Source organism: Carcharhinus amblyrhynchos, chromosome 6 (genome assembly GCF_965287045.1).
Source record: "Carcharhinus amblyrhynchos chromosome 6, sCarAmb.v2.hapA, whole genome shotgun sequence".
In the NCBI taxonomy this organism is placed as follows: Eukaryota; Metazoa; Chordata; class Chondrichthyes; order Carcharhiniformes; family Carcharhinidae; genus Carcharhinus; species Carcharhinus amblyrhynchos.
In genome coordinates, this window is record NC_137329.1 from 246377 (window position 1) to 273940 (window position 27564).

A 27564-nucleotide genomic window follows, 5' to 3' on the forward strand; every position below is an offset into this window, starting at 1 on the left:
AAATGTTCCATCCCAGGCAGTATCCTGATAAATCTGCTTTGCACCCCTTCGAGTGCATTGACGTCCTTCCTATAATGTGGTGGACAAAATTGCACACATACTCCAGCTGTGGCCGCACCAAAGTTTTATACTACTCCACCATGAACCTCTCTGCTTTTGTAATCTATACTCCAATTGATAAAGGTGAGTGTGCTATATGTCTTTTACACCACCCTACTAACCTGCCTTTCCACGTTCAGAGATCTATGGACAAACAGGCCAAGGTCCTTTGTTTTCCAGAGTTCCCAGTGCCAGACCTTTCATAATATACTCCCTGGTCAAATTCCTCATTCCAAAGTGCATCACCTCACTTTCAGGTTAAATTCCATCTGCCACTTATCCGCCTGTTTGACCATCTTGTCTATCTTCCTGTAACCCAAGCCACTTAACCTGTCAAACATCTAGCCGATCTTTGTGTCATCGGCAAACTTACTGATCTTACACTCCTACATAGCTATCTGTCATTTATGTAAATGTTGGACAATAGAGGACCCAGCATGGATTCCCTGTGGTACGCCACCAGTCACTGGCCTTTAGTCACTAACGCAGCTGTCTGTCACCGCACTGTGTCTCCTACTGCTAGGCCAACAATGAATCCACCTTGTCAGATCACCCTGTATTCCATGTGCATTTGCCTTCTTAAGTTTCCCATGTGGGACTTCGTCAAAAGCTTTGTTGAAATCAATGTAAACTATATCGACCACACTGCCCTCATCCACACACTTGGTCACATGCTCAAAAGACTTAATCAAATTTGTTGAGCATGACCTCCCTCTGACAAAACCATGCTGACTATCCCTGATCAAACCTTGCCTTCCAAATGGAGATAAATTCTGTGCTTCAGAATCTTTTCCAGTAGCTTCCTAACCTCAGACATGAGACTTGCTGGTCTGTAGTTCCCTGGCTTATGTTTACAACCTTTCTTAAATAGTGGAACCACATTAGCTGTTCTCCAGCCGTCTGGCACCTCCCCGGTGAGTAGTCTCACAACATCAGGTTAAAGTCCAACAGATTTATTTGGTAGCATGAGCTTTTGGAGCACTGCTCCTTCAGGTGAGTGAACTCTACCAAATAAACCTGTTGGACTTTAATGTTGTGAGACTTCTTACTGTGCCCACCCCAGTCCAACGCTGGCATCTCCACATCATGACCACTCATAATCTTGAACACCTCAATCAGGTCGCCCCTCAGTCTTCTCTGCTCCAATGAAAGTAACCCACGTAACACCACATCACTCCCTGTGATAATTTTCTCTAGAGCCCCTCAGTCTCTCTCCCCGAGTTCCATAACTACTACTTCATTCTCATGGGTGAAGACAGATGTATAATAATCATTTAACATCCAACCAATGTCCTCTGGCTCCACCCACAGATTTCCCTCTTCGTCCCTACTCTCTCCCTGGTTATCCTCTTCCCATTGATGTACTTATAGAATATCTTAGGATCTTCCCTACTTTTACCAGCCATAGTTTTCTCACATCCCCTCTTCGCTAATTGATTTCTTAAGCTTCATCCTGCACTTTTTCTACTCCACTAATGTCTCTGCAGACTTACTCCCCTTGTACTTGTTAAAAGGGGAGACTTCATATAGAATTGTAAATAGTTAATGCCAGCATTGATCATAGAATCCGACAGTGCAGAAAGAGGCCGTTCGGCCCATCGCGTCCGCACCAACCACAATCCCACCCAGACTCTATCCCTTTAACCTGATGCATTTATCCTAGCTAGTTCCCCTGACACTAAGGGGCAATTTAGTATGACCAATCCAACTATCCTGCACATCCTTGGACTGTGGGAGGAAACAAGAGCTCCCGGAGGAAACCCAAAGTTTGCTATTTCTGCCGACTGCTTATGCTGCATACAATCTAACAGATTATTAATTTCAAGAAATGAATCTTATTTTTGACCAGTTTTCTTCACTGTAGCCATCAGTGTCTGCCATGAACTTTCCAATGGGACGAAAAAGATAGTGTACCATACTCTGACAGGGCAGTGACAGAGCTGTTATTTTCCCTGGGTAAGGAATCTAGAATATGAAGACCAAGAAAAGGGGTAGCCTGCTTAGGGCTGAGATTGAGAAATCACAGAACCCCTACAGGGCAGAAGGAAGACATACGGCCCATCAAGTCTACACAAACTCTCTGACAGAGCATCTTACCCAGGCCCACCCCCACCTCATTTCCTTAACACCATGCATTTACCCCACTAATCCCACTAACTTGGATATCTTGGCACTGCGGGAGGAAACCCGACCACCCAGAGGAAACCCACACAGACACAGAGTGAACATGCAAACTCACATTGACATTCAAGGCCAGAATGGAACCTGGGTCCCTGGCACTGGGAGACTGCAGGGCTAACTAGTGAGCCATCCTTAAATCTCTTCATGCAGAAAGTAGTGAATCTTTGGAATTCTCTACCAGTGGATTAAGAATGTTCCATCATTGAATGTAGATATCTGATCTCTCAGATTTGTGAGCAAGTGAGAGAGGGGAGGCAAAAGCAGCTGTGATTGTACAGAATGACAGAGTAGGCTCAAATGGCTATACAGTAATCACCATTTCCTTGAATTTCTTATGTTCTTTTGAATTTTAAGTGGTGTTGAGTTTTATTTCATGGGTTAATTAAGATATTCCAATTAAAGCATACAAAAAGATCCTAAACCACAACAATAAAACTTATCCATTATCCAAATCCAAACATTCCTGGATGCTTTACCAAAAAAAAAATACTGTTTTTACTTTCTCCCTTGCAAAAGACATTCATTAACTCACTGTGAGAAAGTTCCAGAAGGGAATTCCCTCAACCAGACATATCTTACGTGATCCTGGACAAGGAGTGGGAATTGGTGAATTGATCCCTGTGGCACTCCATTTGTTGCATCCTACCAAGCCAAAAATGATTGATTAATGCCTAATTTCTGTTGTATGTTTGCTAACTGATCCTCTATCTCTACCTGTCACCATGAGCTCTTATTTTGTGTAGTAACCTTTGGTGGTGACATCCTGTCAAGTTGCTTCTGGAAATCTAATCTGTACGTTCCACTTGATCTGCAGTGCTTGTTTCTTCCACAACAAACTCCACATTGGCAAATCTGTAAAGTTTTAGGGATGGACAAAAAATGTTGGTAATATGGATGCCCACATCCTGTTAAAGAATATATCTTAAACATCATGTCATCAATGGTTTCATCAAAAGCTTTATTTCTTCCCATTAATTGTCACAGTCACAGAATAATACAGTGCAGAAGAGGTGCTCCAGCCTCTTGTGGCCTGGGTGATGGAAGTTTAATAGGTTAATGTTTTAAAATGCAATTACACTTCGCAGGGATGGTAATGATTAACACACCTCTCGGAATTGGATTAAACCTCATTGTGCAAAAATCAGTGGCACGTCGCAGCTAAATGTGCAGTTTTCAGTAATTAGTTGCAAAATGAATGTACTCCTATTGAGAAATTAAAATTGATTCAATGTCTTATAATTCTGGATGTAATGGGTGTGGCATTTTTTACCCAACAAACATGCTTTTTAAATATCTCCTGATGCTGTTCATTTCAATAGCTATCTCTTCAGTGAGTTGAAAGAGGTATCTGTTTAAATCACCGACCATTTCCTTCAATGGGTTGACAACACCCTTTTCTATTAATTCATGGTATGTGAGCATTGCTGGCTAGGCCTGCATTTATTGTCTTGAGAAGGAGATGGTGAGCAGTGCATGTGGTGTCGGTATACCCACAATGCTGTTAGAGAGGGAATTCCAGGATTTTGACTAAGTGATAATGAAGGAACAATGATATATCTCAATGTCAACAAAATGGAGATTGTCATCGACTTCAGAAAGCATAAAGGAAAACGTGCCCCTGTCTACATCAATGGGGACGAAGTAGACATGGTCAAGAGCTTCAAGTTTTAGGTATCCCGATTACCAACAACGAACTGATCCTGGTCCCCAGCATGTCGACACTATAGTTAAGAAAGCCCACTAATGCCTTTACTTTCTCAGAAAACTAAGGAAATTTGGCATGTCAGCTACAACTTTCACCAGCTTTTATAGATGCACTATAAAATGCATTTTTTTTCTGGCTGTATCACAGCTTGGTACGGCTCCTGTTCTGCCCAAGACCGCAAGGAACTACAAAAGGTTGAGTGTAGCTCAATCCATCAAGTCTTCCATCAATTAACTCAGTCTACATTTCACGCTGTCTCGGAAAAGCAGCCAGCATAATTAAGGACCCCACGCACCCTGGACACACTCTCTTCCACCGGGAAAAAGATACAAAAGCCTAAGGACAGTACCAACTGACTCAAGAACAGCTTCTTCCCTGCTGCCAGCAGAGTTTTGAATGGACTTACCTCGCATTAAGTTGCTCTTTTTCTACAGCCGAGCTATGACTGTACCACTACATTCTGCACTCTCTCCTTTTCTTCTCTGTGAATGGTATGCACTGTAATTTGCTTTTATGTATTGTCAGGCCCCGTAGTGTCTCAGTATCCAGTGCCTCCAGCAGTTTCTTGATGATATATGGGTGAATCGAATTGGATGAGCTCTGGCATCTGTGATACTTAGACCTCCAGAACAAGTTGGATCATCATTTGGCACTTCTGGCTGAAGATTGTTGCAAATGCTTCAGCCTATCTTTTGCATTCAGAGTCCTAGAGGTTTACAGCATGCAAACAGGCCCTTCGGCCCAACTTCTAAGGTAGTCCCAATTGCCTGCATTTGGCCCATATCCCTCTATACCCATCTTGCCCATGTAGCTGTCTAAACGCTTTTTAAAAGACAAAATTGTACTCACCTCTACCACTGCCTCGCAGTTTGTTGAAGACACTCATCATCCTCTGTGTGAAAAAATTGCCCTTTGGACATTTTTGTCTTTCTGCTCTCACCTTAAACCTATGCCTTCTAGTTTTCGACTTCCCTACCTTTGGGAAAAGATATTGATTATCTAGTTGATCTACGCCCCTCATTATGTTACAGACCTCCATAAGATCACCCCTCAGTCTTCTATACCCCAGAGAAAAAAGTCCCAGTCTATTTGGCCTCTCCTTATAACTCAAATCATCAAGTCCTGATGGCATCCTAGTAAATCTTTTCTGCACTCTTTCTAGTTTAATAATATGCTATAATCGAGTAACCAGAGCTGTACACAGTATTCCAAGTGGGGCCTTACCAATGTCTTGTACAACTTCAACAAGATGTCCTAACTCCTGTATTCAGTGTTCTGACCGATGAAACCAAGCATGTTGAATGCCTTCATCACCACTCTGTCCACCTGCGACTCCACTTTCAAGGAGTTATGAACCTGTACCCCTAGATTTCTGTTCTGTAACTCTCCCCAACGCCTTACCATTAACTGAGTAAGTCCTGCCCTGGTTCAGTCTACCAAAATGCATCACCTCACATTTATCTAAATTAAGCTCCACCTGTCATTTGTCAGCCCACTGGCCCAATTAATCAATATCCCATTGCAATTTTAGATAACCTTCTTTACTGTCCACTATGCCACCAATCTTGGTGTCATCTGCAAACTAACCATGCCTCCAATATTCTCATCTAAATCATTAATATAAATGACAAATAACAGTGGACCCAACACCAATCCCTGAGGCACATTGCTGGTCACAGGTCTCCAGTTTGAAAAACAACCCTCTTAACCACCCTCTGGCTTCTGTCATCAAGATGTGGAGATGCTGGCATTGGACTTGGGTAAACACAGTAAGAAGTCTGACAGCACCAGGTTAAAGTCCAACAGGTTTATTTGATAGTAAACGCCACAAGCTTTCAGAAAACTGTTTCTTAGTCAGGTAAGCGGAGATTTCTGATCACAAACAGGACATATAAAGGCACACACAGTTTACAGAATACTGATTAGAATGCAAGTCTTAAAGGAGCTATCTCCACTCACATTGTCTGCACCTTTAAGACTTGCATAGCAGATTAGCTGTAAAGACTTGCATTCTAATCAGTTTTCTGTAAACTGTGTGTGCCTTTATATGCCCTGTTTGTGATCAGAAATCTCCACTGACCTGACGAAGGAACAGCATTCCGAAAGCTTGTGGCGTTACTATCAAATAAACCTGTTGGACTTTAACCTGGTGTTGAGACTTCTTATTCTGTCATCAAGCCATTTAGCTACTTCACCCTGGATCCCTGAGAGATTTAACCTTATGCAACAATCTACCATGTGGTTAATTGTCAAAGGCCTTGCTAAAGTCCATGTAGACAAATCAACTGCACTGCCCTCATCTACCTTCTTGGTTAGCCCTTCAAAAAACTCAATTAAACTTGAGACATAATTTTGCACTCAAAGCCATGCTGACTATCCATAATCAGTAATCAATTACAAGATAATGATTGGAATGCAAGTCTTAACAGCTAATCAAGTCTTTACAGGTGCAGACAATGTAAGTGGAGAGGGGGTTAATCACAGGTTAAAGAGACGTGAATTGTCCCCAGCCAGCGAGATTTTGCAACCCAAGGCAAGTCATGAGGGTTACAGATTGTGTACCATGGACCCAAGATCCTGGTTGAGGCCATCCTCGTGTGTGGAACTTGGCTATCAGTTTCTGCTCAGTGATTCTGCTAGTGTGTCATGAAGGCTGCTTTGGAGAAGGCGTAACCAAAAATCAGAGGCTGAATGCCCTTGACTGCTGAAGTGTTCCCTGACAGGAAGGGAACACTCCTGCCTGGTGTTTATCCAGTGGTGTCCATCATCTGTTGTGGTAGCGTCAACATGATCTCCCCAATGTACCAAGCCTTAGGACATCCTTTTCCTGCAGCGTATCAGGTAGACAATGTTGGCCGACTCACAAGAGTATGTACCTGGTGGATTGTGCTCTCACGTGAGATGATGGTAGATGATCTGGCACGACTTGGAGGTTGCTGTGGCAGGGTTTGTGGTGTTCTCCTGAAGGCTGGGTACAATGGTCTGAGGTTGCACAATTGTTTGAAGACAAGTAGTGGCGGTATGGGGATGGCCTCGTCTTCATCGACATTGAAGGCCCTGGAGATGATGTAGCTTCTGTCCTCTGGGGAAGTACTGGACGACAAAGGGAACTCTGTGGGCTATGTCTCCTGTTATCTTTTGAGGAGGTAGGTGCGGTTTTTCCTGTGGTGCCTCAGAACTGTCGATTGATATGGATACAGCAGGACTGCAGAGCTTAGATCTAATCTGTTGTTTCATTGATCATTTCTTTGCTGAGTTGATGCAAGGTGTTTAATTCTGTGTTAATGAAGGTGCCAGTTTGTTTCAGTGACTCTTTGCTGAGTTGCTCAAAGGTCCCTGTATCCCAATCCCAGAGATTTCCTTTCTCAAAGGGTGTCCTAACCAGCGAATGAAAGACGTTGCCGAATTCATCCGAGATGTGAGCTGGCGCGCCGCGGGCAGCCGCGGCACGGGTCCTGAGGCGGGCACGCGGATCGCGCTCCCGCGGCGCGTTCCCGCCGTTCAGTCTCGGAGCTGCTGCTGGTGTCGCGCGGACGGAGAAGCGGCCGCGTCTCTCGCTCTTTTCAGCCCAATCGGCAACTTGGTCCCGCGGCTCCTCTCCCGCTTTATCCCTCATTGTGTTTCTAAAGTCAGCTTCGCTCCTCACAAAGACAAGCAGACAAAATGCCCGCAGCCACCGCCACTAAAGCGGCCGAATCGCGATCGTCTTCCGCCGCCGGGGCTGAGGCCGCCGCCAAGGCTGCCGCTGCCGCAGCGGTGAGTGTCCAGGGCGGCCAGGGACAGGCGGTACAGCCGCAGAATGAAGCTCTCAGACAGGTTCTCAATGTCATCGACAAGAAAGTGCGGAACATGGAGAAAAAGAAGGTAGGAGAGTAGAGAGCTAGCTGTAGTTCGGGTGGCTCCGGCCTTCGTAGGCTGGAGCGGCCTCTCAACACCCAGCAGAGCAATCATTCCCCAGACTGGAAAGTCTGTCTCAGCTCCTCCCGCCCCTCCCCACTCCACAGTTACTTTAAATAGTTGACAGGAAAGATGTATTGTACCAAAGTGTTTGAACGTGTTAAGTATCAAAAAACACGTTCAAAGTTAGTTCTCCATGATTTCCTTGAGTCAAAACGTGCACGTTTTGTCGAGTATAGCGTTTTGTGGATTGTATTGAATAAGTTTGTATTTTTTAATGGCTTTCGAAAAGATCAGTAGTAAATAAATGCAGCTTCATTCATGGATGAAGGCTGAAAACATCCCTTAAAGAAAGATATACAGGATATCATCATTGTGGTTAGGCCAGCATTTATTTGCCGTGAACTGCGACTGCTCCTAAGATGTAGGTACACCCACACCGCTGTTAGGAAGGGAATTCCATGATTTTTGACCCAGCAACTGACGGAACAAAGACATAATGCTGGAAAATCTCAGGTCTGACAGCATCCGTGTAGAGAGAATAGAGCAATGTTTCGAGTCTGAATGACACTTCGTCAGCTGGGAACAGTGAAGTAACAGAGATCATACCAGAGATTGATAAGGCATCAAATACAGAATGACATAGAACAAGAATAATTTTACAGCACAGAAAAAGGACCTTTGGTCCAACTTGCCTATGCTGCCCTTTGTTTTTAACCACTAAGCAAGTCCCAATTGCCTGCGTTTGGCCTTTATACTCATCTTACCCATGTAACTGTCCAAATGTTTTTTAAAAGACAAAACTGTACCTGCTTCTACTACTACCTCTGGCAGCTTGTTCCAGACACTCACCACCTTCTGTGAAAAAATTGTCCCCTGGATCTTTTGGATCTCTCACTTTAAACCTATGTCCTTTAGTTTAAGACTCCCCTACTTTTGGGAAAAGATATTAACTATTTAACTGATCTATGTCCCTCATTTTAAAGACCTCTATAAGATCACCCCTCAGCCTCCTACACTCCAGAGAGAAAAGTCCCAGTCTATCCACCCTTTGTAACTCAAACCATCAAGTCCCGGTAGCATCCTAGTAAATCTTTACACGCACTTTCTGGTTTAATAATATCGTTTCTATAATAGGGTAACCAGAACTATACACAATATTCCAAGTGTGGCCTTACAAATGTCTTGTACAACTTCAACAAGGCTTCCCAACTCCTCTGTTCAGTGTTCCGACCAATGAAGCCAAGCATCCCACTGCAATCTTCTAACTACCTTCAATATCCATTATGCCACTAATCTTCGTGTCATCTGCAAACTTACTAACTATGCCTGCTAAATTCTCATCAAATTTTTCAAAATCATTATAATATCCCTCACCAGACAGAGGTGAATAGTGTCTTTGTATCCTAGTGCAAGCTTATTTTGCAGGGAACTTGTAAGGAAACCCAAGAGACTTCTAAAATCCATTGATAAGGCATCAAATACAGAATGACATAGAACAAGAATAATTGTCATCTTTGCACACTTTTTTAACCAAGAAATTCAATATATCAACAAATACCAAAAACTGAGCCTAAATCTACAACCTAAACTTGTGTGTTTAATATAAATGACAAATAAGTGGACTTAGCAGTGATCCCTGGTTTCAGGTCCCCAGTTTGAAAAATAATCCTGTACAACCATCCTTAGTCTTCTGTCATCCAGCCACTTTTATAGATATACATATCCATAGATATACAGCGTGGAATTAGCCTCTTTGGCCCAACTGGTCCATGCCAACCAGGTTCTTACACTGAACTAGTCCCATTTGCCTGAGTTTGGCCCATGTCCCTCTAAATCTCTCCTATCCATGTACCTGTCCAAATGGCTTTTAAATGTTGTGATTGTACCAGCTCTACCACCTCTGACAGCTCATTCCATATAAGCACCACTGTGTGTGTGAGAAAAAGTTGTCCATCGTGTCTCTTTTAAATCTTTCCCCTCTGACCGTAGATCCTATGCCTTTTAATTTTGGATTCCTACCTTCGGGAAAACACTTTGGCTATTCACCATATCTGTGCCCTTCATGCTTTTGGAAACCTCTATAATATCACAGCTCATCCTCCTACATTCCAGGGAAAAGAGTTCCAGCCCCTCCTTAAAATTCAAACCTTTCAGTTCCGATAACGTCTTTGTAGATCTTCTTTGCACCCTATCTAGTTTAATAACATCCTTCCTATAGCAGGGATACCAGAATAGCACACAGTACTCCAAATGTGGCTATACCAATGCCTTGTACAGTTGTAACAAAATATCCCAACTCCTTGTACTCAGTGCTCTTGAGCAATGAAGGCAAATGTGCCAAACACCACCTTCACCACTCTGTCTATCTGTGATGCTACTTTCAAGGAACTGTGGACTTGCACCCCTAGGTGTCCATATTCAACATCACTCCCCAGGGCCCTACCGTTAACTGATGCAAGTCGTGCCCTGGCTTGTCTTATCCTCAGCCGCCTTTGCACTAATGAAAACAACCCCAGTCTATCCAGTCTCTCTTCATAGCTAAAATACTACAGCCTGGGCAGCATGATGGTGAATCTTCTTTGAACTTTTTCTTGTTCAATTACATTCTCCTTGTAATGTGGCAATTAGACTGCACACAGTACTCCAGCAGTGGCCAAGCAAGTGTTTTATACAGCTCCACCATTACTTCCTGCTCTTTATATTCTGTGTCTTGGCTAATAAGGGCAGGTAAGCCTTCCCAATATTTCAAGTCAAGATGGTGTGTGACTTGAAGGGGAACTTTCAGGTGATGATGATGGTCCCATGTATTTGATAGATGGGTGCATTTGTGGGTTTGGGAGATGCTGGCTTAGGAGTTACAGTGAATCTTGTAGATTGTACGTATTGCTGCCACTTTTGTTTGGTAATAGGAGTGAATGTTTACAGAAGAGATGCCAATCAAGTGGGCAGCTTTGTCCTGGATGGTGTCAAGCTGTTTGAGTGTTGTTGGAGCTGCACTCATCCAGACAAGTGGTGGATATTACTTCACACTCCTGACTTGTGCCTTTAAATTTTGGACAGGCTTCAGAGAATCAGGGGATAAGTTACTTGCTGCAGGATCCCTAGCCTCTGACTTGGTCGTGTAGCTATGTTATTTATATGTCTAGTCCGGTTCAGTTTATGATAACTGCAGGATGTTGATTTAAAAACTAACAGAAATTTGGAATTCTACAGCTGAAAGGCTGTCTAGGTCAATTGAAAAGTTCAAAATTGAAATTGGGATATAAAATGTTTAAAGTTTATTTATTAGTGTCACAATTAAGTTTAGATTAACACTGCAATGAAGCTACTGTGAACATCCCCTAGTCACTGCACTCTGGAGCCTGTTTGGGTACACTAAAGGAGAATTTAGCATGGCTGATGCACCAGCCAGCACGTCTTTTGGACTTTGGGAGGAAACTGGAGCGCTCGGAGGAAACCTGTGCAGACTCCGCGCAGACAGTAACCCAAGCTGGGAAACGAACCTGGGTCCCTGGCGCTTTAACGCAGCAGTGCTAACCACTGTGCCAACGTGCTGCTTATGTTTATTTAAATATTTATTCGGCAAGAATATTGATGATTGTGGATCCAAGAGAGGTAGACATTAATATATACATCAGCCATGAATGGGGGAGAATCGCTTTGAGGGCCCAAATGTTCCAGAGTTCTACATTAAAATCATGGGTTCTCAGTTTGGAGTCCAAATATTCTTTTCTAAGTACAATTAATAGTCACAAAACCACTTACTTCAGGACACGTTTTCACAGAATGTAATGTTCAAATAACACATCTAAAACCAAGAAACATAAAATTGGTTTAATCCACTTCAAGAAAAATGCCATGTTAAAATGCAATGCTTGTTCATAAAAGAATATGATAAGCTCTTTATACTTGCACAGCAAAACATTTCAGTTTCCTTCAGGTAGAAATAACTGTTAGGGGGAGGAGGGTGCACACGTTGAGTGTTCGTACTTGATTTCGTGATTTTCTTGATTTCATACCACAGCACAGTTATGAAACTCTCTCAGGTTAGTCCTGATGCCTTTCTTTTTGTTATGAAGAGATATCTTTGAGTGGCACAGTAAACCATTTTTGGAATTGTGCAGGATGATGACCGTAATCCATTTCATTATTCATTGTATGGCCCAATAACAGGATGCATTTTCTGCCAGCCAACTTGGCAGCATTTTGTGGTGCTTGGTCGAGGTGATTCATGTCAGATGGAGGATCACAAATTATTCCTTGAAGGTGGGTTCCTGAAGTGACCTGTGGAGACAGTGGTGTATCTGAAACCTCTGAGATTGGGACAGCATGAATCCATTTATTGCTTTCTTCCAAAACTCTACCTGCCAAAGTTGCTTTCTAAGTTGTAAAGGTAAAGTCGCCATAGGTCCTGTAACATAAAAATTTAGGAAGAGGCCATTTGGCCCTTTGACCCTGCTGTGCCATTTATTACGATCGTGGCTGATCATCCAACTCAATAACCTAATCCTGCTTTTCTTCTGTAAACTTTGAGCCCGTTCACTGCAAGTGCTAGATCCAGCCGCCTCTTGAATACATTCAGTGTTTTGGCATCAACTATTTCCTGTGGCAATTAATTCCACGGGCTCACTATTCTTCAGGTGAAGAAATGTCTCCTCACCTCCGTCCTAAATGGTCTACCCTGAATCGTCAGACTGTGACACCTGGTTCTGGACTCCCCCACTATCAGGAATATCCTTCCTGCATCTACACTGTCTAATCCTGTTAGAATTTTGTAAGTCTCTGAGACTGCCCCCCACCCTCCATTCACCTGAACTCCAGTGAGAATAATCCCAACCACATCGATGTCTCCTCGTACATCAGTCCCGCCATCCCCGGAATCAGCCTGGTAAACCTTTGCTGCACTCTCTCGAGAGCAAGGACCTCCTTCCTCTGAAAAGGAGACCAAAACTGCACACAATGCACTAGGTGTGGCCTCACCAAGGCCCTGTATAATTGCAACAACACACCCCTGCTCCCGTACTCCACCTCCTTGCAGTGAAGGTCAACATGCTATTTGCCTTCGATACGGCCTGCTGCACCTGCACGCTTACCTTCAATTACTGGGGCACAAGGACACCAAGGTCCCACTGCGCACTCTCCCAGTTTACAATGATTCAGGTAATAATCTGTCATCTTGTTTTTGTTTCCAAAGTGAATAACCTTACATTTTTTCCACATTATATTGCATCTGCCATAGATTAGCCCACTCACCCACCCTCTGAAGGATCTCTGCATCCTCATCACAGTTCACCCTCCCACCCAACTTGGTATCATCTGCAAACTTAGACATGTGACATTTTGTTCCCTCATCCAAATCATTAATATATATTGTGAATAGCTGGGATCCCAGTGGCACCCCGCTAGTTACTGCCTGCCAATTTGAAAAGCACCCATTAATTCCTGCTCTTTGTTTCCTCTCTGCCAAGTTTTCAATCCATCGCCATACAATTCCTCTCAATCCCATGCGCTTTAATCTTGCACGATAATCTCTTGTGCAGGACTTTGTCAAAGCTTACTGAAATATACGATATCTTTTGGTTCCATTTTGTCAACTCTACAACAGATTTGTCAAACATGATTTCCCCTTCACAAATTCATGCTGATTCTGTCTGATCCTGCCTTCTAAATGCTCTGCTATAAAGTCCTTGAAAATGGATTCAAAAATTTCCCCACTACTGATGTTAAGCTTACTGGTCTATAATTCCCTGTTTTCCTTCTGCTTCCCTTTTTGAATATTGGAGTGACATTAACTACCCTTCAATCTGCAGGGACTGTTCCAGAGTCTATAAAATTCTGGAAGAGGACCACCAATATGTCCACTATTTCTAGAGCCACATTCATGAATACCCTGGGATATAGATTATCAGGCCCTGGGGATTTATCCGCCTTCAATCCCATCAGTTTTCCCATCATTTCTCTGTTAATGTTGATCTCCCTCAGTTCTTCCTTCTCACTGAATCTTGCGTTCTCCGACATTTCTGGCATTTGATTTGTGTCCTCTTTTATGAAGACAGAACCCAAGTATGTATTTATTTGCTTGGCCATTTCTTTGTCCCATATTATGCATTTCTGTCTGTAGCGGACATCTATCTTCAGCAATCTCTTTCTTTTTACATGTCTACAGAAACTCTTAGGGCCCGCCTTTATGTTCATTGCAAGCTTAGTTTCCTTTATATTTTCCTCTTAATCGCTTGGGCTTCCTTTGCGGAATTCTGAACTGCTCCCAAACCTCAGACCTATTATTTTTCTTGGCCAATCTGTATGCTTCTTCCTTAGATCGGATACTGCCTCTAATTTTCTTTGTTAGCCACGGATTGGCCGTTTTACCCATTTTGCTTTTGTGCCAGACAAAGTTAACTTTATTTATTAGTCACAAATAAGGCTTACATTAACACTGCAATAAAGTTACTGTGAAATTTCCCTAGTTGCCACATTTGAGTACCTGTTCGGGTCAGTGCACCTAACCACACCTTTCCGACTGTGGGAATCGAATCTGGGTCACTGGCGTTGTGAGGCAGCAGTGCTAACCACTGTGCCACCATTCTTTGGACTGGTTCCTGTAGATTGGAGGGTATCTAATGTAAGCCTGCTATTCAAAAAGAGAAGTAGAGTGAAAGCAGAGAACGATAGACCAATGAGCCTTATGTTGGTGCTGGGGCAGTTGCTGGAGTTCATTATCAAGGATTTCATAACGCAGAATTTGGAAGGTAGTTGTATAATCAGGCAAAGTCAGCATGGATTCACAAAAGGGAAATTGTGCTTGATGAATCATTGGCATTTTTTGAGATGTAATAGTAGAGTTGACCGAGGAAAACCAGTGGATGTGGTTTAGACTTTCAGAAGACCTTTCAACAAGGTCTGACATAACAGACCATGTAAAGTTTAAACCATATGAGATTGCAGGTAATTCCTGAGATGTTTGGAAGGCTGGTTAGCAGATACGAAGCAAAGAGCTGGCATAAATGGGCCTTATTCTGATTGGAGTCAGTGACTACTGGGGTTCTGCAGGGATCTGTATTGCTAGGACCCCAGTTGTTTTATATTAATGATTTGGACGAAGAAAGTGAACGTTGGTCCCTTAGAGGATGAGAAGGGGGACTTAGTGGTAGGGGATGGGGATATGGCTGAGGTCTTGAACAACTTTTTTGTTTCTGTCTTCACGGAGGAGGACATGAATAATTTGCCGGGTGTTAGAGATGGAAAGGTGGTAGGACTGGAGGGTCTTAATGACGTTACTGTTACTAGAGAGGCGGTGCTCGACAGACTGGAGGGGCTGATTGTGGACAAGTCACCAGGACCGGATGGAATGCATCCGAGGGTTCTGAAAGAAATGGCGGAGGTGATAGTGGATGCCTTGGTGGTTATTTTCCAGACGTCGCTGGATTCCGGGGAAGTGCCGGAAGATTGGAAAACGGCTAATGTTACGCCGTTGTTTAAGAAGGGTGCCAGGCAAAAGGCAGGGAATTATAGGCCGGTTAGTTTAACGTCTGTTGTAGGTAAAATATTAGAATCCGTCATCAAGGAGGAAATAGCAAGGCATCTTGAGAGGAATTGCTTGATAGAGCAGACGCAGCACGGTTTCGTTAAAGGGAAGTCGTGTCTGACAAATTTACTGGAGTTGTATGAGGATGTGTCTAGGGCGGTGGATAGAGGAGAGCCGGTGGATGTGTTCTGTCTTGATTTCCAGAAGGCGTTTGACAAGGTACCTCACAAGAGGTTATTGCAGAAGGTCAGGGGGCATGGAATTGGGGGTAGGGTGTTAGCGTGGATAGAGGATTGGTTGTCAAATAGGAGGCAGAGAGTGGGGTTCAATGGGTGCTATTCGGATTGGCGGATGGTGACTAGTGGAGTGCCCCAGGGGTCGGTGCTGAGGCCTCAGCTATTTACCATTTATATAGATGATCTGGAGGAGGGAACCGAGTGTAGGGTGTCGAAATTTGCTGATGACACCAAGATTGGTGGAACGGCAAATTGTGCGGAGGGTATGGAGAGTCTGCAGAAGGATCTAGATAGGCTGGGCAAATGGGCCAGGAAATGGCAAATGGAATTTAATGTTGGCAAGTGCGAGGTGGTCCACTTTGGTAGGAATAATGGTAGGAAGGATTATTACTTACGTGGAGAAAAACTGCAGCAGGCGACGGTGCAGAGGGACCTCGGGGTCCTTGTGCATGAGTCGCAAAAACCCAGCTTGCAGGTGCAGCAGGTGGTCAGGAAGGCGAATGGGATGCTGGCCTTCATAGCGAGGGGGATTGAATATAAAAGTAGGGAGGTCTTGCTGTGGCTGTATAGGGCATAGGTGAGGTCGCAGCTGGAGTACTGTGTGCAGTTTTGGTCGCCGCACTTACGCAAGGATATTTTGGCCTTGGAGGGAGTGCAGAGGAGGTTTACTAGGCTGATGCCGGAGTTGAGGGGGTTGAGCTATGAGGAGAGGCTGAATAAATTAGGCTTGTACTCATTAGAGTTTGGAAGAATGAGGGGAGATCCCATTGAGATGTATAAGATGATGAATGGGATGGATAGGATAGAGGTGGAGAGACTCTTCCCGCTCAGAAAGGATAGTAGGACTAGGGGGCACAGCCTCAAGATAAAGTGGGGGTGGGGGGGGGGGGTTTAGAACGGAGTTGAGGAGGAACTTCTTCACTCAAAGGGTGGTGAATCTCTGGAATTCTCTGCCCGTTGAAGTGGTGGAGGCTACCTCGCTAAATATTTTTAAGACGCAGGTTGATGGGTTTTTGATAAGAGAGGGGATTAAGGGTTATGGGGAGAGGGCAGGAATGTGGAACTGAGCCACGACAGATCAGCCATGATCTTATTGAATGGCGGGGCAGGCTCGAAGGGCTAGATGGCCTACTCCTGCTCTTATTTCTTATGTTCTTATGTATTATCTCCAGTTTTGCAGATGATACAAAGTTGGGTGGGAGAGTGAACTGAGGGGGATGCAGAGATGTTTCAGCATGATTTGGACAGGCTGTGTGCATCTGCATGGCAGATCAGTATAACCTGGATAAATGTGAGGTTATCCACTTTGGTAGCAATAATTGGAAGACGGATTATTTGAATGGGTGTAATTTAAGAGATGGATACTCAACGAGACCTTGGTGTCCTTGTGCATCAGTCGCTGAAAATAAGCACACAGATACAGCAGACAGTGAAAAAGACAAATGGCCTTCATAGTGAGAGGATTTGAGTAAAGGAATAGGAATGTTTTACTGCAGTTGTATAGAGCTTTGGTGAGGCCACACCTGGAATATTGTGTGCAGTTTTCATATCCTTATTTGAAGAAGGATGTCTTTAGTATAGAGGGAGTCCAGAGAAGGTTTACCAGGCTGATACCTGGGATGCAGGTCTGACATAATGAGGCAATAAATTGGTTAGGATTATATTCATTGGAGTTTAGAATCTCATAGGGGTCTCATAGAAACTTATAAGTAGCCATAATGAAAATGAATGGTGGAGCCAGCTCGAAGGGCCAAATGGCCTACTTCTTCTAGTTGGTATGTTTCATTACCTGCTTTCATACCTATCTTAATATTGTCAGCAAATTTTACTATGTTGCACTCCGTCCCTGCTTGCAGATCATTTATATAGATTGTAAACCGTTGAGGTATGAGGGCTGACCTCTGTGGTGCCGTGCTAGTTACATTTTGCCAGCCAGAGGAGGACCCATTGATCCTGACCCTCTGCTTTCTGTCAGCGAGCCAATCCTCAATCCAATCTAGTAATCTACCCCCAATCCCCTGCAATCTCACTTTAATGCAAGCCAACCTATGACACTAATAAATAAACTTGAACTATTCTCATTTTGGTCGTAGACATAATTATATACAATGAGTGAATAGTTCAACTGAACTAAGTTAATGGGTTGGGTTGAAGGGTTTTAATTTTGATATAGTCAGGCTATTTGATGGACAATTTAAACCAGTCTGATGCTCAGATTATAAAAGGACCAGTTGCACACATTTTTCATTTGGTGACCATTCAATCTGAAGGTGCTAACTTTTTTCACTTACAAGCTAAGGGCCAGTCATAACTTAGTTTCATTTGAGTCTGCTAACTTTGCACAGAAGTAGGACCATATGTCAGTAGATATCAATGTTACGTAGGGTATTGCGGCAGCTTGTTTTGAAAATTTTTCAGGCGCATGTATCTTTATCAACTGAGGCTTAGATTACAAAAGCAGGGAAATCATGTTGCAATTGTATAGAACTTGGGTGAGGCCACAGTTAGAATACTGTTTGCAGTTCTGGTTGCCAAGTTATAGGAAGGATGTGATTGAACTGCAGGGGGTGTAGAGAAGTTTTACCAGGATGCTGCTTGGGATGGGATATCTAAATTATGCAGAGAAGCTGGGTCAGCTTGGGTTGTTTTCTTTGGAGCAGAGAAGACTGAGGGGTGACCTGATGAAAGCATAAAAGATTGAGGGACATAGAATGGATAAAGAGCAACTGTTCCCCTGAGTTGAAGGGTGAGTCACGAGGGGACATAGGTTCAAGATGAGGGGCAAGAGGTTTAGTGGGGTTGTGAGGAAAACATTTATATCCAGAGGGTGGTGACGGTCTGGAATGTGCTGCCTGGGAGATTGGGTTCCGCCACATCCTTTAAAAAGTTACTGGATGAGCACTTGGCATGTCATATTATGTGAATTATTTTGTGTTTTTGTTCTCTCTTTCTCATCTTCTTGGTCCTTTTTTTTCCTGCCTGGGCCCAGTCCATTCCACCATGTCATGTAACAAAGCAGTCTGATAGGGCGCAAAGAATCATGCATATTTTGTTCTTCCTGAGAGATTAAGCTTTTACAAATATCCAGTCAAAATATCATATAAACTTTAAACTATATAGCTGTCCAGACCAGTAATTTTTCATCACTGCAGAATTTGATTACAATGGCACTGTTTAGCATATTAAGTGTGGTGGCTATTGAAGAGCATTCAGCAAGCATTTGCACTTCATTAAAAGTGTAATTATTTTCATTATATTTTTGTGGTTAGCATTTAAAGTTACATGTTGAATGGAACTGTGAAGTTACTTGAAATTTAATAATTTCATGAATGTTGTTCAAGTGCTGCAGGGTGAATGATGTGGCTCTTGCTGTCCGTAACAGAGCTGTTCAAGAAGAAGTCTCACAATATCAGGTCAAAGTCCAACAGGTTCATTTAGAATCAGAAGCTTTCAGAGCGTTGCTCCTTCATCAGGTTGGTCCCTCGTCACTTGATGAAGGAGCAGCGCTCCGAAAGCTCGTGATTCCAAATAAACCTGTTGGATTTTAACCTGGTGTTGTGAGACAACTTACTGTGCCCGCCCCAGTCCAATGCTGGCATCCCCACATGAACTATTCAGTTTGAGTCACCAGAATGGTGAGAGCAATTCAGGGACATTTCAGTTTTAAGTACATTTAATGATGCATTAGGGCAAAAGTCAGCACTGTTAGTAATTTATTTCATTCAGACCCCAACATCTTTCACGCGGTGTTACCTTTAGTTAGAATGAAACACGGATTGCCTGTTTAGATGCCTCAGAGTATAGTCCGTACTGTTTATGGTGGGCATACTGGTGTTAATGCTATTAACATTGGAAAGCCAATCCACGATAACCCCAGACACCCTGCAGATGTGTAGTGTACTATTAAAAGTTACAAATTAAATCTAAGCACATTAAAGTTTGTTGGTGCATCCCATTTAGTTGGTTGCAAGAATGAGCTCCCTTTCCAGTTATCAAGGATTGCAACAGTGGAAAATGATTTGACCTGAGTCAATTACATAAGAACATAAGAAATAGGAGCAGGAGTAGGCCATCTAGCCCTTCGAGCCTGCCCCGCCATTCAATAAGATCATGGCTGATCTGTCGTGGCTCAGTTCCACGTTCCAGCCCTCTCCCCATAATCCTTAATCCCCTCGCTTATCAAAAACCCATCAACCCGCGTCTTAAAAATATTGAGCGAGGCAGCCTCCATCACTTCAACGGGCAGAGAATTCCAGAGATTCACCACCCTTTGAGTGAAGAAGCTCCTCCTCAACTCCGTTCTAAACCGCCCCCCCTTTATCTTGAGGCTGTGCCCCCCAGTCCTACTGTCCTTTGAGTGGGAAGAGTCTCTCCACCTCTATCCTATCCATCCCATTCATTATCTTGTATGTCTCAATGAGATCTCCCCTCATTCTTCTAAACTCTAACGAGTATAAGCCTAGTTTTTTCAGCCTCTCCTCATAGCTCAACCCCCTCAACTCCGGTGTCAGCCGAGTAAACCTCTGCACTCCCTCCAAGGCCAAAATATCTTTGTGTAAGCGCGGCGACCAAAACTGCACACAGTACTCCAGCTGTGGCCTCACCAATGCCCTATACAGCTGCAGCAAGAATTATTTACAGCTTTGGTTGAATCATAGGAGCATTTTTGAAACTGACCTGTGGCTCACTTTCGGCCAACATCAGCCTACTGTGAACATATTGCGTGCAGCACGTGCACCAATGGGACAAGTTCCAAAATTCTTGTGCAATCAAAACCACGTTGACTGGCCAAATTTCACTCCAACTCGATTTTCCAGTTTGCTGGTGACATCACCGTTTTGGGTCAGATCTCAAACAATGGCAAGACACACAACAGGAAAGAGAAAATCTGGTGAACTGGTGTGTGAATAAATAACAGGTCGTGAATAAAGTTCAGTCCATCACTCAAATCAGCCTCCCATCTATTGACACTGTCTACGCTTCCCGCTGCTATGGAGAAATAGCCAGCGTTATCAGAGACTGCACGCACCCCTGACGTACTCCGTTCCACCTTTGTCTGTTGGGAAAAAGATACAAAAATCTGACATCATGTGCTAATGCGATTCAAGAACAGCTTCTTCCCTGTTGCCTTCAGACCTTTGAATGGACCTACCTCACATTAAGCTGATTTTTCTCAATGCCTGAGCTATGATTGTAACATTACATTCTGCACTCTCCTTTCCTTCCCTATGTACGGTATGCTTTGTCTGTATACTGTGCAAGAAACAATACTCTTCACTGTCCACTAATACATGTGACTAATAAATCGATTTGTAGGTGAGTAGGCTTGAAGCTACACAATCCCTGAAGGAATGAAACGTCATCTCTCATAATTTGTTTTCAGTGCAAGTAAGTTGAAGAGTAGTAATTAACATTTGTCACACCATTAAAAGAGTCCAGTAGCCAATAATATCGCTAGCGGGACTAGTTTGCATCCTTTCAACAAAGACAGCACCTTCATGGTTTTGGTACATGTCGTAAAATCCCTACGGTGCAGAAGGAGGCCGTTTGGCTCGTTGAGTCTGCACCCATTCTCTTTGGGTACCCTACCCAGGCTCTCTTCCCTTGCCCTATCCTGGGAACTCCCTACTTTTGCCATGGCTAATCCACCTAACCTACATATCTTTAGACATGAAGGGGCAATTTAGCATGGTCAATCTACTTAACCTGCACATCTTAAGGAAGGAAACTGGAGTATCTGGAGTAAACCCACGCAGACATGGGGAGAACATGCAAACTCCAATGTAGAAGCATACAGCTGTTTTCTGGACAGTAACTAGTAGTCCAACTCTTGACAACAACCTTTGGATGTTCATAGTTAAACGTGTGTTTGTTTCTCACCTAAAGTTGCTGGAAATAACATCAAGTGCCAATACCCTCATTATTTTGACAACAAATTCTGGCTTGTTGTGTTTATGCTTATTAGGTTTCCGGCTATTTCGTTGGTAGCTAAGCAAATCCAAATTGAGGCAAGACTTCATGATTTGTTCTAATAGCATGAATGAATAGTGGGCTTAGGAGCCACTAAGCTGTGAACTTTGGTCATGACTGAATGCTGACTAGCTGAATTTAAAAAAAACATGTAGGCAATAAATTGAAGCCTGGATTAAGCAATGTATCGTAAGCATATTTTGTCATCTGCCACTCCAATAAATCACTGCAACTTTTTCTTGGTGTGATTGGTTTAGATGTTTTTGCTGAGGCATTGAACATTCTGTTTCTCTTGTTAAATACTCCTCTAGATTATGTAATGAAATGATTGTTTCAATGTTTTTTGTGTATGTGGCCACTCATTAAAAGAACACTTGAAAGCAAATTACTGCAGAAACCAAAAGGCAATGCAGGAAAATCTCAGGTTTGGTAGCATCTGTAAGGAGAGAAAAGAGCTGACGTTTCAAGTCCAGATGACCCTTTGTCAAAACGCTGACAGGGCTTTGACAAAGTGGTCGCATTTTTACAGACTTGTAAGAATTGATCTTAAAATTTGTTTTGGGGCATGAGAAATGGAATCAAAAAGTTATGTTAAATGTGGTGTCATTCTTTGCTAAGTTGATTGGGCATGTATTGCCTGAAAAATACAATGTAACCATTCCAAACATTTGGTCCTGAAATTTACAATGTTCCTTCGGCCCTCTTTGGTTTAACTCACTTGAGTATTTTGATGTCTGCGCATTGTTGTATGGTGCTGACGTACTGCATGTAACTGAGTTTTGAAAGACATCCTACATGACTGACAAAAATAAACTTTATCTCTTGTCCTCCTCAACCTGTCTGCAGCTTTTGACACAGTGGACCATACCATCCTCCTCCAAAACCCCTTCCCTGTTGCCCGACGCATAGAATTTTGGAATCCGACAGTGCAGAAGGAGGCCATTCAGCTCATCGAGCCCACACCGACAACAATCCTACCCAGGCCCTAACCCTACCTATATAACTGTGCTAATTCCCCTGACACTATGGGTCAATTTAGCACAGCCAATCAACCTAATCTGCACATGTTTGGACTGTGGGTGAAACTGGAGCACCCAGTGGAAATCCATATAGACATGGAGAATGTGCAAACTCCACACAGACAGTCACCTGAGGCCAGAAGGGAACCTGGGTTCCTGGCGCTGTGAGGCAGCAGTGCTAACCACTGTGCTGCCCAGATGTATGGAACTTTTCTCCGCCAATTCCATTCTTATCTGTCTAACCGCAGCCAGATAATTGCTTGCAATGGTTTTTCTTTCAGAGCCCACTGATATATCCTTGGCTACTGCCTACTTCACATCTGTTGTCTCTTGGTGATGTTATTCTAAAATACCACAATAGTTTTCATATTTACACTGACGATATCCAGTTCTGACAGTAGCAATTCTTTGGTCTGCTCCACTATTTCTAAGTTTATCATGCTGCTTATCTGACATCCAATACTGGATGAATTTTTTCCAGTTAAATATTGGGAAGACTGTGGCATTGTTTTCAGTCTCTGCTCAAAACTCAGTTCCCTAGCTACTGACTACCCCTCTTCCTGTAAGATTAGACCCGTCTTAGTGTCATAATAGTTCCTGTGATGAGCTGCTGACTTCACATTTGCATCATTGCTAAGACTGTCTGTTTCTACCTTTTGTAATATAGTCTAACTTGACCCCCATCCTAGTTTATGTACTTAAACCCATATTCATGCATTTATTACCTCTAGATTTGACTATTCAAATGCATTTGGGGCTGGTCTCCCACATTGTCCCCTCTATAAACTTGAAGTCATCTAAGCTCTGCTGTCTGTGTCTTTAATTTTTAGCTAGTCTGTTTTCTTCATGCTCCTGTGCTTCCTGACTACATTGATCTACATTGATTCTCAGTCGAGCAACATCTTGATTTTAGAATTGTCATTTCTGTCTTCAAATCCCCCCATGGCTGCTCCCTTCCCAACTCTGATCCCTTCAGCTGTGCAATCCTCCAAAATATCTGCGGTCATCTAATTCTTGCCTCTTGAGGATCCTTAAGTTTTTTTTAATTGCTCCACCTTTGGCCATGCCGGAGTTCCAATGAATATCAGCCTGCAACTCCCTATCTTGCATTCCTCCTTTTAAGGCACTCCTTCAAACCTACCTCTTTGACCAAGCTTCTGGTCATCTGTCCTTTTTGATGTGGTGTCATACTTGAACTGGGATCTTGGGTTCATGTCACACTAGCTGTAACCCCCATGACTTGGCTGGGCTTGCAAAATGTCATTAACTGTCCTGGCTGGAGACAATATACATCTCTTTAACCTGTGCTTAATGCTCTCTCCATTCACATTGCCTGTAACTTTTAAGACTTTTTTTTACCTGTAAAGACTCGCATTCCAACCATTATTTTGTAAATTGAGTTTGTCTTAATATGCTTGTTTGTGAACAGAGCTCCCACTTACCTGATGAAGCAGTGCTCCGAAAGCTAGTGGCTTGTGCTACCAAATAAACCTGTTGGATTTTTAACCTAGTGTTGTGAGGCTTCTTGCTATGTTTAACCCAGTCCGGTGCCGGCATCTCCTCATCAGTGCCATTGTATGTCATGGAATAATAGGAAGATAGAAAATGGGAACAGGATTAGGATTATTAGAACAGAAATAGGATTGTACCTGTTTTGAGCCTGCTCCATCATTCATATTATTCATTCATGATCGTGGATGATCATCCAACTCAATACCCCCCCACCGCCATGCACACAGGCAAACACCCCGTTTGATTCCCTTTGCCTCAGAGCTATGTATAACTCCTTCAAAACCGTGTTTTTTGTGATAGTGAATTCCACAGGCTTCACCACTCTGGTGGGGATATTTCTCTTCATCTCATTCCTAAAACATTTATCTTGTGCCCTTAGACTATGAACCCTGGCTCTGGGCACCCCTAATTATTAGGAAAATTTATCCCAAGAATTTTATTGGTTTCTATGAGATTCTGCCTCATTCATTTAAACTCTACAATCTTAACCAACTCAAGCTTTGCTTGTACACCAGTCTTACCATTCTAGGAATCAGTCTAGTAAACCTTCTCTGCACTTCCTGTTTAGCAAGAACATTGTTCCTCCGATAAGGAAGTTCCTCAAAACTGCACACACTATTGTAGGTATGGCCCTGCCATTTACCTGTATAATTATGACAAGACATCCCTGCTCCCATTCTCAAATCTTCTCAGCAACGTACTATTTGCCGCCTTACCTGCCTGCTTACCTTCAGCAACTGGCAAACGAAGACATCCAGGTCTCATTGCACATTCCTCTCAATTTATAGCCATTCAGATGATCTGCTTTCCTGTTTTTGCTACCAAAGTGGATAGTCTGCCAGTTATCCACATTATACTACATCTGCCATGCATTTGCCCACTCATTCAGCTTGTTCAAATCAAACTGAAACATCTCTGCATCCTCGTCCTGCAAGACTTTGTTATCTGCAAATTAGAGATGTTACATTTAGTTCCGTCATCTAAACGATTAAATATATACGGTGAATAGCTAGGGTCCTAACACAGAGCTCTGCGGTACTTGGTCACTGCCATTCAAAAAATGACCCATTTATGCCTGCACTTTGTTTCCTGTCTACCAATCAGTTGGAAATCTGAACACACTATTTACCATTACCATTGTTTCTCAAGTGCCCTGCTGTAAAATCTTTAATAAAGGACTCTAGAATATTTGACGCTACTGACATCAGACTGACTGGTCTGTAATTCCCTGTTTTCTCTTTATATCCCTTTTTAAGTAGTGGGGTTACATTAGCTACCATTACATTAGCTTACATTTTTTGCGCTTGCTGTTCCATGACCACTGTTTCAGAATCTATACAATCTTGGAAAGCAATGGATATTATTTCTCAGCCAATTTAAGTATTTGGGATGTAAATTCTCAGGCCTTGAGGATTTATCGGTCTTCCCTAGCACCATTTCTCTACTAATTCACTTCAGTTCCTGCCTCTCACTAAACTGTTCCCCAACATTTTTAATGTTATTTGGGTCATCTTTTGCGAAGACAGAACCAGTGTACATATTTAGTTAGTCAGCCATTTCTTTGTTACGCATTATAAATTCTTCTGTTCCTGACTTTAATGGACCTACACTTGTCTTCAATCTTTTTCTATTCACGTGCCTATAGAAACTTTTATAGTCAGTTTTATGTTCCCACAAGCTTACTATCATACTGTATTTTCCTCCTCTTAATTATCTTGTTCTGTTGGAGGTGGTCGTTGCCTGGCATTTGTATGACACAAGTATTAATCGCCACTTACCAGGCCAAGGCTGGATATTGTCCAGGTTTTGCTGCATTTTGCATGACTCAGATACTGAAGTAGTGCCTGAGTTGTGCTGATACATAAAAACGAGAGGCAGGAGTAGCCCTTTGAGGTGCTCCGCCATTCATTTTGATCATGGTTGATCATCAGGTTCGATATCCTGATTTACCTCCCACCATCACCACTCCAACTCTCTTGATCCTTTAAGCCCCAAGAGCCATATCTAATTTCTTCCTGAAATTGCACCATGCTTTGGCTTCAACTACATTCTGTGATAGTGAATTCTACACATTGACCACTCTCTGGAGTGAAGAAATTTCTCCTCACCTTAGTACTAAAAGCTTTACCCCTTATCCTCAAACTATGACCCCTAGTTTTGGATTCCTCCACCATTGGGAACATTCTTTCTGAATCTACTCTGTCTAATCCTGTTGGAATTTTATATGTTTCTTTGAGATCCTTCTCACTTGTCTAATCGTCAGTGAATATAATCCTGACTGACTTAGTCTCTCCTTATATGACAGACCTGCCATCCCAGGAATCAGCCTGGTAAACCTTCACTGTACTTCCCTATAGCAAGGACATCCTTCCTCAGATAAGGACACCAAAACTGCGTACAATACTCCAGGCGTGGCTTCACCAATGCCCTATACTATTGCAGTAAAACATTCCTATGCTCAAATCCTCACTATGAAGGCCAACATACCATTTGCCGCCTTTGCTGCCTGCTGTACCTCTGCTTTCTTTAAGTAACTGATGCACAAGGACTTCTAGGTCTTGCTGAGTATCCACCTCTCATTTGCACCCTTAACTCAACCATACAGATTCCAAAACCTCTGCTCAGAGGATAGTTCTTTAGAGGGTCGTTCTTTACTCAGAGGGTAGAAAGGGTATGGAATGCCCTGCCTGCAGCAGTTGTGGACTCGCCAACTTTAAGGGCGTTCAAATAGTCAGTGGATAGGCATATGGATAATATTTGGAATAGTTTAGGTTAGAGCGTCATTAGATTGGTTCCACTGGTCGGCGCAACATCGAGGGCCAAAGGGCCTGTACTGCGCTGTAATGTTCTATGATATCTTTCCTTAATATCTTTAATCAACAATACAACTCCGCCACCTTTTTTCCTTTCTGTCTGTCCTTTCTAATCACTGAATAGTCTTCAGTGTTTAGTTCCTATCCTTGGTCACCTTGAAGCCACGTTTCTGTAATCCATAATCTATATCATACCCCACTACATCTATCAACAGAATTAATTCATCCTTTTTGTTTCAGATGCTCTGAGCATTCAGATACAAAACCTTGAGGCTTGTCTTTTTAATGTTCTTGTCCCTTTGTACTTTTTTAAACCCCTCCAGTTTGTATAGGTCCCACCTCCCCTGCAAGCGGTCCCAATGCCCCAGGAATCTGAAACCGCCCCCCCCCCCCCACCCCAAAAATCATCTTTTTAGCCATGTGCTACTCTGAGTAGCACATAGCAGAGATAATAATTCTGCGATAACTAACTGAGGTCCTATTTTTCAGCTTGCTCCATCCCTTTAGGACCGGACCTTTTTTTTTGCCCTTGCTGTTCCTACCAATGTGTTCCATGGCCACTGGCCATTTACCCCGTTCCTTCAGAATGTCCCCGCAACCATTC

The 27564-nt window shown here is 43.0% G+C and overlaps 1 protein-coding gene across 2 annotated transcripts in view; it reads left to right on the top strand.

The window, feature by feature from the left end:
• Positions 1-7470: 7470 nt before the first annotated feature.
• The window catches only part of caprin1b (cell cycle associated protein 1b), a 237663-nt gene continuing 217569 nt past the window's right edge, over positions 7471-27564 (top strand). For both annotated transcript variants that reach the window (XM_080189836.1, XM_080189837.1), the window contains exon 1: positions 7471-7849. In XM_080189836.1, coding sequence (XP_080045962.1) covers positions 7649-7849 — 201 coding nt within the window. In that variant the 5' untranslated portion in view covers positions 7471-7648. The remainder of the gene's footprint in view (positions 7850-27564) is intronic.